Here is a 14,456-nt window from a genome sequence, read left to right on the forward strand (position 1 = left end):
AATTCAGACACATTCCCCCCACAGTCCCTGAATTTTTAAAAAAAGCTTGGAACACCTCTAGACTTTTAAGAAACTATCTGGAAACAGAATTATCAATTAAAAAGAATTCTCAGTAAAGATACCAGCTGAACCCTTTGTAGACAAAGATTTTTATATATATAAAAAGGGGGAAAAAAGGCAGCAGTAAAGCAAACTATAAAAGACTGAGACACACTATGAACCTTGGAAATAAAAAACAGTGAGTGCTCAGAGTCAGCAAAAGACAGTTCAACAAAATCTATTCTAGTTTTTCTAAATTCACAAACTTAAGTCTGTGCCTCTATTAAAAGGGACTTTGAACAACATTATTTTGTACTTCCATATTGAAAATAATTTCCTTCCATCCATTAAAAACCCTGGGAAGTCTGTGTTTGTAACATGAATTGAAAGTACCTAACTGAAAAACTACTCCATCACCAGGAATTCAGAAATAAATCAGGGTTAAGGTGGTTGTCCAGCCATCTCAATGCTTAACAGAGCTTCCCCCTTGGCGCCCAGCCCAGCAGCCACACAAAACCTGGAGGCTTTTCAGAACTGGTAGCCTGGCTGACAGCACTGGACCAACCCTCACATTTGATTTCCCTATAGTTACTCTGCACTTATGACTGGCTTCAAAAACACTTCACTGACTCCCTCTGGGAGACTGACACAGGTAACGTAACTGGCATTTTATATTCTTCCAATTCAATACTGCTTCATCATCTGCCTCCAGTGCAAGGTCAAACATTTGCATTTTGGATTCACAGGTAATGTTTAAATCCTTCACCAGCTCCTAGGAAATGAAGAGCAGCACTGACCTTGCTCCTTGGCGACCTCGGGCAGGTAGGTGGCCGTGCGCTTCGACCCTTTCTCGTTGATGAATTCTATCCTGATGCCGTGGACACCCACCTGCAGGGGATGGGGCAGCTTGGTTAGTGCACAGTCAGGGGAAAGACACCACAGCTTCATGGTAAAACCCCCAGTGGGAACCTGTCAGTGGCTGAACAGTGTTTCACACGGAGTTTCAGGAGGTGGCACTGCAGTGGGTGTCATCTCTTGGAGAGGTGCTCACTTACAGCCAGGTAAGCTCAGCTGCAGCACAGGATGTTCCTCTGCTCCCCACACGTGGCTTCATTGCTCCTGGGCTGGAGGAAATCCAGCTGAGGAGCTACAGCTGTTCTGTCTCCTCTGACACTGTCACCACTGTTGTTGCTGGTAAAATCACCTGGGCACCAGCTATGATCTGCAGGCGAAACAGCTGCCAAATCTAATGAGGCTTCAATTAAGAGCATTAATTTTGTTCAAAGCAGCAACCAAACAATCAAAGATTTGTCACTCTACGGACTCGAGCCTGGAGCCTTCAAAATTTCTGCTCAGGTATGAGAAGGAAATGGGAATATTACAAAGCAGCCAGCCTCAAACTCCTATTTCTGTGCCACTAAGAAGTGTAAGGTGACAAAATGACAGCATGGAAACCAAGATTACTAATACCAAGGAGCTGGATGCAGATAAAAATCAAAATGACAAAAACATGGGAAAAAAAAGGAACAAAGAGGCTGGACATTTCCAGGGCATTGTTTAAGCCTCTCTGTTTTCAGGTTTCAATAATTCTGTGGAGAGTACCTGCACTGGGATCAGGCCATAAAAGATATTCCATTGCCAGATTGCTTTTGAATTCTGTGCACAAACACAAAGCATTATTAGATGGACATTTTTATGCCCACATAGCCAAGATGCTATTTCCATTTGAATCCAAAGGTCCCAGGGCTGCATGTGAGAATGAAGAGTCAATGCTTTAAAAGGGCATCACGTTGTTTGGTGTGGCACATCCTTGTGGACACAAATTTAATCCAAAAATGCTTCAACAGTTTCTCCAGTGACAATTTTCTTACTTTACCATAACTGCAGGGCAGTCACAAAACAAATAAGGAATATTTACAAAGCTCTGCCCCTTCTTCAATTAACATATCTGCATATATTAAGACTTTAATTTTTAAACTTTTAATTCCTATTGTATATGATTAAAGCAGATGAAAATAGGAGGAAGAGTCTCTTGTGGCTGGCCATGGCCACAACCATTTTCCCATATGAATCTAACATTATTCATAAACAGGAAAAACATAACTTTGTGACTAAAAACTTTAATTCACTGCAACTTTTAACATGCTTATTTCATTAACAAACACTCCTAAGCCCCAACTTTCATTACATGGATATATATAAAAAAATCACTAGAGAGATCAAATACTCAGGAGATATAATTATGGGCCTAAAGGCCTGAAAGCAAAATGAAATAATGTTAGAAGCTGAAAAAACCCTACAGAATTTATGCTCAAACCAGTAAGTTTCTGCAGCTGGTGATTTTGTAACTGTATAATTCAGTACTAAGATGAAATTTCCAGGGTTTGCACACCTTTAAATCCTGCAGAATATGAGATTCTAAATGCCACACAGGTGTTTTGCATAATAGTGACCATGTAATATTCATGAGCATCCAACCAGGAGCACTAGTGATGTATTAATTCTGATGCAACATTCAAATTGCATCACTGCTCTGGATGTTTCCCATTAACCATTTGAATGGACTTTTAGGCCCATGTCTGTAGGAAAAAAGGGATGTACAGCAGAGGAGAATTTCATAGCATCCTGTGGAGCATCAATTCCAACTGTGTAACTGAGCAGGACAAACAGCTTCTCATTGTTCAGCTACCACGCCTGAGTTCAATAAATAAATGGAAGCCACACACAAGCAAAATAAAAATGATCCACACTCAGACTGGCATGGGCACAGTGTGGAATTTATTTTGACCTTCTCAGGAGAACAGTTGGTGTTCAACTGATGATGCCATAGTGAGATTGCCCAAAACAGCCCTGTCCAAGATGGGAACCTGCTACCAGGACTGGTACAGACCTTCCTGCACAGCCTCAAGTCTGCTCCTCAGCCTAAAAGTACTGACACACCACAGGCAGCATTCTGCAGAACATCATCATCTGTCTGTGAAGTTTAGAAAAACAAACCAATCTTGTGCAGATGGAGCTGAGTTCTGTCTGCCTATTGCCATTTATTAGGGAAATGACTGCCTACAGGTATCCTCTGGAGCTGAAAAGGGACCACACAATTGCTGCTTCAGCCTCCCACCTGCAGAGGAATCTATTTAAATTGTTGCTATTGGGAGAGGAAAGCAAGGTAAGGAGAAAAACTTGTGCAAAAATCAATCTCTGCCAATAGAGATCTTTCTATGGGGTTTTAGAGCATGGAATACTGTGTCCTATGTAAGCAGTACTTGTAGATATCAACTTTGTGATCAGTTGTGTATGTGGCCAGAGGCTACCTAAAATTAGCTTCCATGGCAATATTAATTAAATTACCAGACCTTTCATTGCATCTAAGGATTACAATAAATTACATTATTTCACTTCTGAAATGACCTTTACAAAACTTCAGCCTTTACTGTGTATTTAAACACATTCATATTCATTTATACACATTATTTTGTAATGAATTCTTAATTCCCATACACCTTGGGATGAGAGAAAACAGTTATATGCCACATTTATTGTTCTGCCAAGAGCCTATGGCACTACTGCCCACAATACCTCTCCATATATATAAAAATAAGTGGTTCCAAAGCCCCCTCTGACACTGAAGCTGAAGCAACTCTCCTGATGGACTTTTCTGCTCCAAAAACACTTCATCAATTTATTCCTCTTGGACTGACTCTCCAACCATATTGAGAGGATGAAGTAACATTATTCTCATTAGACTGTCCACGGGGAATTTGAATAAGGACCTTAACATCAGGCCTTGTTAATATTGACGTTTCTGTGGAGGAAATTATCATCCAATAATGGTTCTGTTGGGTTATAGCTACTGCACTGAAATCTGTAAGCCATTTGCATGCAACCACCACTAATTAGTTCCAGATTAATTAACTGTAAAACAGTTCAGAAATACATTAAAGCAGGTAACAAAGAGCCTGTTACAGAGAATCCACATGGAATGCTCCAGAGCTGGAGCAGTGCAACACCCCCTTGGGTGTCAGGAATAAGGATGTGACTGTTCCGTATGTTCACTCATTTTCTGTGTTCTCCTGACCCCAGACCTGCTGCCAGTGGCACTGGGCCACTGCTCTGGGTTAGGGACAGCCCTTTACTCACTTAGGGTTTGTCAGCTCAATCTCTGCAGCAACCCAGAAACGTTTTCCAACCAAAAAGCTGGCCTAGAAACTTGCACAGTCTTCTTTGTGATACCACAGAACTGTGCCCTTTATTTACCTGACTATACTATGGAAATAGCTGTGCACAAATGGTTTTGGAAATGGAAACCTTCAGGTTAAGTGACTATTGCTACTTTCTTCAAGCTGATCCCACTTGGTATTAGCTGAATTCTGCAGCTTTTTAGCCCCACATTTGCAGCAAATATTCCAGCTTTTTTCTGACCATGCTTAGCAGCATCTAAACACAATTCTGATTTAACAACAGAGGCAAAAGATTCCTCAGGAGGTTTGTTCTCTGCTTCATGTTGAGCATAATCATTCATTTACATGTATGGAATCACTGAATATTGTCCAAAGACAATAAAACATTGAGATCTAGACTTTCTTCTCAGTTCTACAGAACAGAAACTGAGACCACTGGTGGCTGCCCTTGCAGGCAGGAAAGGACTTCCACAACTCCTGAACAGACCCACTTTGTCAACAATGAAAAGCTGCCTCTCAGCAAACGTTACTGCCTACAACTATTTCAGCTAATATTTAAACCAGAGCACACAGGCTAAAGGCCTTTTGTGTCAAGACAGCACGTACAATTCTGCAGATTTTACTTTACTGAAGAACAGCAACTTCGGGGCAAAGACCTCTCTCAAGGTATTTTAAGGAAGAGCTACTGCTCAAGTCTAGCCAAAAATTTCTGAGTTATAATCATATACAATTGCAATGCTTTAGGATCTTCTAATAAAAAATGAGGAGAGGATCTGAATCAGCAGGTCTGAATTAGTTTATGTAGAGAAGGAATGACTGCTATCACATGTTTAAATATAACTGGCCTTTATTTATGACTTGACTTGTCCTTTGCTGTCTGATCTCTAATGAAAGAGCAGTAACATCACCAAAAAAACCCCACATCTTCGAGGTTTTCATGCTGTCCATCTCTCTGAGGTGAAAAGGCTGTGCAGTTGCACCTCAGCAGCAACTGGAGCACAGAGGTGTCTCCTGGGTTCTGGGAACTGGAGGTGCAGCTCTTACACTCCCAGTGTTCCTTTCAAAGCCCTGCATCCCTGCAGCGCTGCAATTCAGACAAAGTCACAGGTATGTGAGAATGCCCAGTTGTACTTTAGGAAGCATCCTTGTGAACATGGCATTGAAGGGCTCCTTTAGAGAGCACTTTCCCCTAATTACTTTCATAAAAGGTGAAAATGGAGCAATTTGAGAAGTCACGTGGGAGCTAACAGCAGTGGACTCACACAGATCTCCTGTTTACTTGATGGAAGCTTCTGCTGCAAAAGGATCTCACATTGCTTTCTACAGCTGAAATATTCATTTATTTAGTTTGAGAAGGTAATTCCTTACTGTGAGAAAACATCCACCACTGCTTCAGGCTAGGGAAGAGACTCCTGAGCTGTCCTCAGACAGCTTCACTCCTGACTTCAGGTGACCTTGTCTCTAAGCCTCTCAGAGCACTGAGTTGTCTGAATTGGCAATTTTGAAATACTGTCACCTGTGTCAGCAAACTGCTGACCCGGGTCCCACAAGATCAGCAGCAGCACACCTACAAAAGCAGGGACTCCTGACTAGGCTGATGTTTTTCAGGATGATCTCAGCACGACAGGAGATGAAAGATGCAGAAATCTCTCTTTACATCATACTCTAGACATCCTGAAATGCCCTTTTGCCATTAATATTGTATAACTGCATCTCCATTAAGGGACACATGGGTGACATAAGCAATCTCACTGCCAGGCACACACAGTGATGAATCATTCTTTTAAGGACTAACAATTACAAATTTTATAATCTCATATTTATACATGACCCCTCCTCCTCTGGACCTTGTGCATGGAAACCTACTTTGTGACCATTACTCGGAATTGTAGGAATTTATGAAAGGTTTTAAAACTTGAAATTATCATTGGAAAACCTTAAACGAAATAGGAGAGAACAACCAAGCAACACCAAGGCTCTTTATATTTTTGACCCCTGCATTCTTCTCTTGTAAGTCAGGGCTTTCCAATAAAAACAACTGTAAGAATCCATAAAATCAATCAGAATTCAGGAACACTGCAGTTCTGCATTGACCCCACTTACACTGTTGTTAAAATCTCACAAGTTCTGCAGAAAAATATAGAAAGGGCATAGGAAGTAAATGCCTCCTTTTTTTTCAGTATTAGTTACGAATCAGCAGTTGCCCAAAGAACAAAGGTAAAACCAGGGATACAAAAGTCTTTCCCAGGAAAAGTGGATTTTTGAACTCAGGCTTTGCTTTCAGCTTTTCCTTAAGGATGAACTAGGGTCATCTTAGAACTTCATTACTGAGACAATGAAACAGCACCTAATAATATTTATTGACTATGGCATGCAAAGAGCTAAATGCTCTGGTTCTTATGGTTCTAACAAGTGCAGTTTCTATTGAATATACATTTTTTATGTCTAAATACAACAGAAAGCCTCTTTTTCTCTAAAAAAGTTCTAAATATTTAGTCAGGCTAAGTTATTATTAAAGGGAAATACTGTAGCTTTTGTGGTATCTCTGCCATTATAATGTCTGCTATTCTACAATGATTTCAAAATTTTTCTTATGTCCACTCAGAAATAGATTCAAAGAGGAATGAGAAACGAAACGTGATGACTGAGATGTGGAGTTCATCTCAAGTCAAGTATCTTGTTTTTTGCAAGCATCTAATGCCAAATAATTTGGGGAAAAGAACATTACAGACTAATGCTGCCATCAGTACACACTGTCATACACACGTCAGCCTCTGCTTCCTAATCTCTTTTCTGCTGCTGTTCCAAGAGGATGCATGCAGGTTTCCTAGAACCCGGCAATTAGAATAGATTCAGCTCCATGTGTAAGCAGCAGGAGAGCAGTGATTTATGTGGCCTCACCGTACCAAGGCTCTGTGAGGTCTGTGCAGGACACTCACTCTGAAAGCACATAAAGTTTGGGGGAAGATGAATGTCTCTACAAGCTCAGTGAAGCAGCTTGTTCTGGGATTGCAATTTTGTGCAGTGTTTGTTTCCAGAAGCAGACGTCAGACTGGTAACTTCCTCACTGGAACATCCCTTCCCAGAGTCATGGACTGATGAACCAGGTAGGTGCTGCAAAGGAGGCTCAGGACACCCTTGCTCAGACAGCAGCTTCCCTGATGGAGTCTTAGACACCAGGACAACCGAGCAGACCACTCTGAGTGCCTCTGGGGGCGAACCCACAACTTTATTCCATTTGCACAGCTCAGACTCTTGAGCTGATGACATAACCACGTGCACAGAGTACAACCCAGTGGCAGCTACACTAACATATGCAGATCATTTAAACAGTGTGACTACAGCCATAGATGTTCATTTCCATAAAAGATATCTGACATTCTTACCTCCCAATCCATGTAGTCACAGACATCTTCGAAGTTAGTGAGCAGAGACACTGAGCAGAAAAGCCGTGGCAGCTCATCCCTCGTCACTGGGGGGAAACGACTATCTTTAAGGGCACTGTTGGAGACAAAACACAATTTCAAAGGATTTTTTTTTTTTTAATTTCAAGGATCTAATCTGAAGAGTATCAAGGAGAAAAATCCTGATGAAGTGATGACCAGTTGATAATCCAGTCACCAGTGTAACACTCTGATCAGCGCTGTCAGTTTTTTCCTTAGACATTTGTTTTGGTTCTTGGCTGGCCAATCAGGTGTGTTCTGAGGGTCATTCCTTCCTCAGCTGGTTTTGCTACTGTGACACAATCTTATTATTACAGCAGCAGAAAGCTTTTGGGAAAAAGTTACAAAAGCAAATAGCTCTTCCACTTGCAACTTGTAAAGCCCATTTAAAAAGGATTAAACTTCTCAACACAAAGTGGAGGGGAAGCTCTACAGCCTGCAGTGAATCAAACACTTAATACAGTAATCAAATTGTAGAAATCAATTATTCAGTGAAAATAGGATCCAAACAAGCAGAATATTCTCTAAAAAAAGACTAATATTCATGCTAACTAGCAAAAGTGAATATAAAAAAGTGAAAACATCCAAGGGCTCTAGAGGCCCGTACACCTACAGGACTTGAGGAGGTTCTGCAAAGCAGATGTCATGATTAGTAAGAGGAAGCTTGCAAACAGCTAAACCATGGCTGACATACCATTCTACAGACAAACACACCTAGGGGGTAAAATCCACACCAAGGGAGCTATCTGTGCACAGCAAGCAGTGCCAGGAGTGAGACATTTGGAAAAACCTACTTGCATAAGTTTGGTTAAGAACCAGTTAAATTGGGAAAGGGAAGGTTAAAGTGAGGCTGGCATCTCAATCTTTTATTCTCTTAAGCTTTGATGTGAACACAAACATGCTCATCTCCAACAAAAACAGAGATCTGCTCACTGAGCTTTTGGATGGGTAAAGAGAATTTAAGAGACTTACTGAAGGCACTAGCAAGCTCTTCACACATCTCATTGTTTCATGTAACAGTTAGATTGCTCTTAATAGTTTTATTTGGCCTAGAGCCAGTGGCTGCCTCTTACTGATATAATCACAGCCATGGCCATGGTGTTAGAGTAATGGCTGAGGCTCTGCACGAGAATTCACTGGTTTGTATGAAGAGTAACAGAGCTGCATTAAAGCAGACCACGTAAGGATACGTGAGAGAAAAAAAACATATAAAGGTTAACTAAAGGAAATCATAATAAGTATAACCAGAAATAGTTTCCCATCAAGAGCTAATACCATACACTGAAGAGTTATATTAGAACCTGTGTTTTTCTGGGGCGGGGGGGAAGGTGAATTTTTTGTTGCAGGTATTACAAAACACAACATAGTATTGAAATTCAGACTCTGAAGTCCTTTTCTACACAGACCTGTGAGGAACTGGGAACACTAAAGAGATTTAAAGCATAAGGCTTATGATATTTAACTAATGACTTCCACTGAAGATGGATCAAAAGTAGGTAGCACTGATGGGATTTTCCAGGTGGAAACTGCTGGAAGCAGGCAGAGTTCCCATCCTCTGCTCTCTGGTGTTCAGAGTAACATCAGAGCCAAGTCCTATAGCCACAGAGTGCCAACAACATCTCAATAACCTAATTCAGCTTTAAATTCCCCCCCCAGTGGAAGAAGGGGATGGTGTCCAGTAGTTCCTCAAGGGCAGCTTCCACATTACACAAATCTCAGCTCCCAGTGCCTGACAGGCTGGTGTCACTCTCAGAAGTGTCAGCAATGTCAACACTTCAATCATCAAGGATAAAACTCTTTGCATGAGCTTTTACTTTCACCATGCCTGCTCTGGGAAGAAAGGGGATCAGTTTCTACAGGCAGCAGTTCAGCCCTTACCACACAATTCACACACTCTACAAACATCTGTGGATGGAAATTCAGCCCTCTCCTGACAGGTCACTGCACTTGCCAGGTGACCCTGGTGACCAACTCCCAGCAAACAGAAAACAAGGCAATTCTTGCTTTCCTCAAAAGCTTCTCACCGCTCTGAACTCAAAAAATCACCATGTACCTGTGCCTCATCAACATTCTCAACAGGAACAGGAGAATCTGTATGTCTGCACTTTTGTAGCCTCAGAATTTGATTTTAGAGTTTTATTCAGTGCTGTATTTTTCTGTCAATTCTTCTGTCAGAAAATGGAATGAAATCTGGCATATTAAATACCAGGTTTAAAAAAATATTAACGCCACAATTTTTACGTTAAACTTTGGTAAGGAGACATGATCAGCAAAAGAAGTTGGAAAAATCAGGTGGAGCTCAAAACTACTTTTAAAGAGAAAGCCCAACAATTGTAAAAGCATTTCCTAGGCCATCTGTTCTTTATTCCTTCATGCCCAGAAATAGATTACATATATTGCTGCTGACTAAATGGAAGTACACAGTACTGAAGAGTTGAGAAGAGGTAGTGCCAAGCAAGGGGAATTCTAGCTGGCCAATAAAAGGGCATTAGTTTTTCCACATGGAGCCTGCTGCATGTTAAAAGTGAAGCAAGTAAAGTCAGAATTGAATCCTGTTCAAGGAAAACTATTTTTAGATACAAAATGCACGCACACATACGCATGGCCTTTCTAGTTAAATATTTATGTAGTCCTGGATGTCCTACTCAGATCAAGTAATTGCCAGCTAGGAAAAAAGCCAAAACAAAGTGTTATTCAGCTATGAGTTTTTCTTCAGCTGAGCCATACTATACAAATTTCAGCTTTTTCTTCAAATGGAGTTTATTTGGCTACAGGAAATGTTTATCAGTAATTTCATTTTCCAAGGATCACTTCTCCTCGTATGTGGGATATTCAAAAGCTTGCAAACACTTTCAAGACACTGAAAGTATAAAAAGAAAAGGGAATTGTTTGAAGTATTTTGAGCTGCTGTGACAAACAGCGTGATGATTCAAGAAGAAAAATTTCTATTCCTTACATATTTATGTTCCTTAAGACTACATCTTGTTTTCTATAAAACACCACTAGAGAAGCTTTTACAACCACCTGAAATGATAGTACATGCTGGTGAACCAGAATTAAATACATCATGGTGTTCTCCATACATAATTTCTGGCTATAAAAATGCCTTAAAAAAAAGTCAGCTTCATCTTTAAGAACCACAGGCCCTTACCTGTGATGTGGCAAATGGGTAACAATCAGTAGGACACAAACTGGTGAAATAAGAAGTAGTAGTAGAGTTTCATTGCTCAGTTTAGAAATGCCTCAAAGTCCTTGACTGGATTAAAAAGATCCTTTAAAAAATTTGCTATTTTTGATGCTTATATGCTATCAAAGAAGGATCTCGATGCAGATGAATGGTGGCATTAAATGAATTAAATTCCTAGTATTTTACTCACTGCTGTTTAACAACAAACATTAACAATGAAATTTCCCACTAAAGCCCTTTTTTTGGGATAGTCACATCTCCAGACCTGTACTGGCCAGAGAGTTTAGATAAAGCTGGACTCAGTTCAGTACATTGCTGGGAATTACTTCAAAGGCTTAAACATGACACGGGAGGAGGAGAGGCAAAGGAAGCTGTCAAACACTGGGCATGATGTAAGTAATACTCACTTTTATTGGAAGTGTGAATGAGGCAGAGACATGAACTGACTCATGCAATTTTAGGAGGCTTACACAGTGAGTAAGTGACAGAACTGAGAACAGAATCCAAGATCCCTGACTCCTAAAAATCTGCTTTTTGTGACAGCCTCTTCTCTTTCAGTCTGCTCACCCCACCCCGCAGAAATGTAGCTCCCAAAAGCTTAATCAAACAGAACTGGTAAATTTAATCCAATTTAAAAATTAATTTTCTGTTACTTTTGCAGTTCGCTCTTTTGCAGTCAATTTTCTTTTAACCAGTTTCTGACATCAAGCACAGTCAAATCAAACCATAACTTTCTGGCATCTCAACAATTTTTCAATTATCATCAGCAGACATATGAAAAGTTGGCTAAAGATCTTATTTTACCAACTATTAACCTCTTCTGATGAACAACTGGCACTACTTTCAGGTGGTAGGGCAAAGACTTAAATCCTACCAGCTCTTCATTTAGCTCAGCAAGTGTAACCCTGAGATTCTGGAATTTTTTCACTGAGCGAGCTAAGCTTAGTAGAATTACCTCTGAAGATGTATTTAACAAAGAAATGGTCCTTTGTCAATGAACTCAGCCCAAAGGGCCCAGATATTATTCTTCAATTAATTCAAAACCTCCTTAAACTAATGAGTGGCAAACTCACTGGATTTTAGGGAACAGCCAAGAAAAGACAACAGCAAGAGACACTTGGTGCCAGGGTTTCAGAAGAAAAAAAAAAAAAGTTTTTATTGTCCCATTGCTGGGTTACTGAGCAGTGAAGTCAGTTCAGATTTTTACTTTTTCATTCAGTAACTTTGAGAGGAAGAAATTAAGAAACACTTAAGCAGACCACCAGTATTTTCCTAATGAAAATCAGCTCTCATGGCTTGGTTTGGCAGAGACCAGAGAAAACGAACAGCTTCCAAGTCACGACATGCAATTAATTTTTAAGCCAGGAAAGCAGGGCAGAGGGTGCTCTACTTCAGAAAGCAGAAATTATTATGAATACAATCCTCCTAGCTGTCAGCATGAGCCATCAGACAGCCCAACACAACCCTCAGGTCAGCCTTCTACACACTTTCATTTATGACCAGCAGAATTCTGCCAATTTAAATGGAGATTTCAAGGAGTAATTTCAGTGCAACATCAAATCATTTGAATGCAAGCAAAGAGCATTTATTTATATTGTTGTCCTTTTTTTGGGTCAGACTGGAAAAGTTTCCAGGAAACAAAACAACTGGGAATGACGTGCTTTTCCTGAACCCTCCCTTACATTTGGGAGACAGAAAGGGAAAGAACAACATTTATACTTCCTGCACATTATGTTGCTAAGTGGTAGTCACAGGATAAAAAAAGAAATACACACTTGTGTGGCACAGAAGGACATCTCTCAAGTTCTCAGCTGATTTTGTCAGCACAGTGCAGCAGGTAACAGCCACAGCGTTCCAAGTGGGACAAATAAAATACTGATCTAGCATTTATTATTATTATTATTATCAGATTTTGGCTCTTAAATCAAAATTTTTCTTCTCCACAAAAGTGAAGAAACTCACTCTTCTCCCAGTCTGTCTGAAATCAGACATGTAACTTAAATGGAAGAAGGAAAAACCTGCTACTTTATTTCAGACAGTTATTTTAGCTTTAAAAGAATACCACTCCTTTTAGGACAAATCAGAGCACAGACATAAATTAAGCATTTAGAAAAGCTCATCAGAAAAGACAACCTACGCTGGCCACATAAGACAATTAAGCCTCTATTTTAGACAGCCAGCAGTCCTAAAATAAGCTGTCTGTATGTTCTCCTCATTTAATGGCTTCAAGAACATTAAGAGTATTATTATGTGCACACATGTATTGTGGAAATCATACCCACAACTAAAAATCAAACCACACATGGTCTGAGATGCTGCTCTGACAATTACTCAGAGAAATATTCTATTACACTGAATTCTTCCAAATAAATCAAATTTCATCATTATGCCATGATGATGTTACACTGTGTGGACACAATGCTCTAAATTAATTTCTCTTTCTTTCTGCCATAAAGTATCAAGGGAGCAACAAAGGCTTGTATGGATAGGTTCTTAAAATTCAGGAGAATTCTGTGTATGTGTTGCTATGGACTTCAAGTGGCAAAGAAGGATCACAGAAGTCACAGCTCTCACAACCTGCTCCCATCAAAAGTTCAGCCAAAACTAAAAAGATCCACACACAGTGATATTGTAGGTTCCTGATTACATCCAGGAAGCTGAAAGGTGCCAATTGCTATGGAAATATCTTGGTTTGCTACATAAAAACTAAATGCACAGCATTTAAAACAACCTCCCAGCATAACACAGTAGGATCATCACAGTGATTCCAGACGCTTGTGTAAAAACTGAGCAATAAAACTGACCAGGGTTTGGTGTGTAGGTTTTTGTTTGGTGAACACATAATAACAGACTCGTCAGAAAACTCTAATTGAGCTCCAACTGGACTGAATTATAATGTCACTAAAAGGCTTTCCAGCAGATGGCAAAGTTTAGATAATGAACAAAAATGAACTGCTCAATTACACTTAGAACCACACAGCTTGAGCAACATTAAGCACTCCAATCTCTAGGAACATAAAAAGAAACCTCTAGAATTCTTCACATCTCTCAATACTGACCTCAGACCATTATTTTACCCCAAAACAGATACTGAAGTCAACACAAAAATCTTTAAGGCCACATAATAGCTGAGTTCAACTCTCATTTAAGCAATTCACAAAATATTGTTCCCCCTCTAAAGCTGCATTCAAGCCATAATTTTACAAAAGAACAGATTAATGAGGTATTTTTAATTTATTATGAACTTTGAAATGACCTCCTCTTCAGTACATACAGAAAAATGTGTCGGCAATGAAGTTATACATAAATACAGACAGATAATTTAAACATTTACATCTTCAAATTCCTGCAGCTTGTGAAAGAGAGAGTCTGCTGCTGAGATTCTAGAACAAAAAAGTACTTAATTTTCTCATCATTTCTTCTGTCACCAGAAACGCTGTATTTTTATATAAAAATATATATGATAGTGGAATTTTTACTTCAGTTTCAGTAGTTTGCCACAAAAACTGAAAACTGTTTTTCAATCAGGACCTTAAAATCACAGTGATGGAGAAATTAAGTATATATATATATATATATAATCAGGTTAAATATAAGGAAAGCAACAGG

General features: G+C 39.7%; 1 protein-coding gene across 2 annotated transcripts in view; it reads right to left on the reverse strand.

The window, feature by feature from the left end:
• The window catches only part of AMMECR1 (AMMECR nuclear protein 1), an 84,525-nt gene that overhangs the window by 7,018 nt on the left and 63,051 nt on the right, over nucleotides 1–14,456 (reverse strand). For both annotated transcript variants that reach the window (XM_066334040.1, XM_066334038.1), the window contains 2 exons: nucleotides 7,604–7,718; nucleotides 837–927 (listed from right to left, as the gene is read on the reverse strand). In XM_066334040.1, coding sequence (XP_066190137.1) covers nucleotides 837–927; nucleotides 7,604–7,718 — 206 coding nt within the window. The remainder of the gene's footprint in view (nucleotides 1–836; nucleotides 928–7,603; nucleotides 7,719–14,456) is intronic.

The sequence above is a fragment of the Sylvia atricapilla genome, chromosome 21 (genome assembly GCF_009819655.1).
Source record: "Sylvia atricapilla isolate bSylAtr1 chromosome 21, bSylAtr1.pri, whole genome shotgun sequence".
In the NCBI taxonomy this organism is placed as follows: Eukaryota; Metazoa; Chordata; class Aves; order Passeriformes; family Sylviidae; genus Sylvia; species Sylvia atricapilla.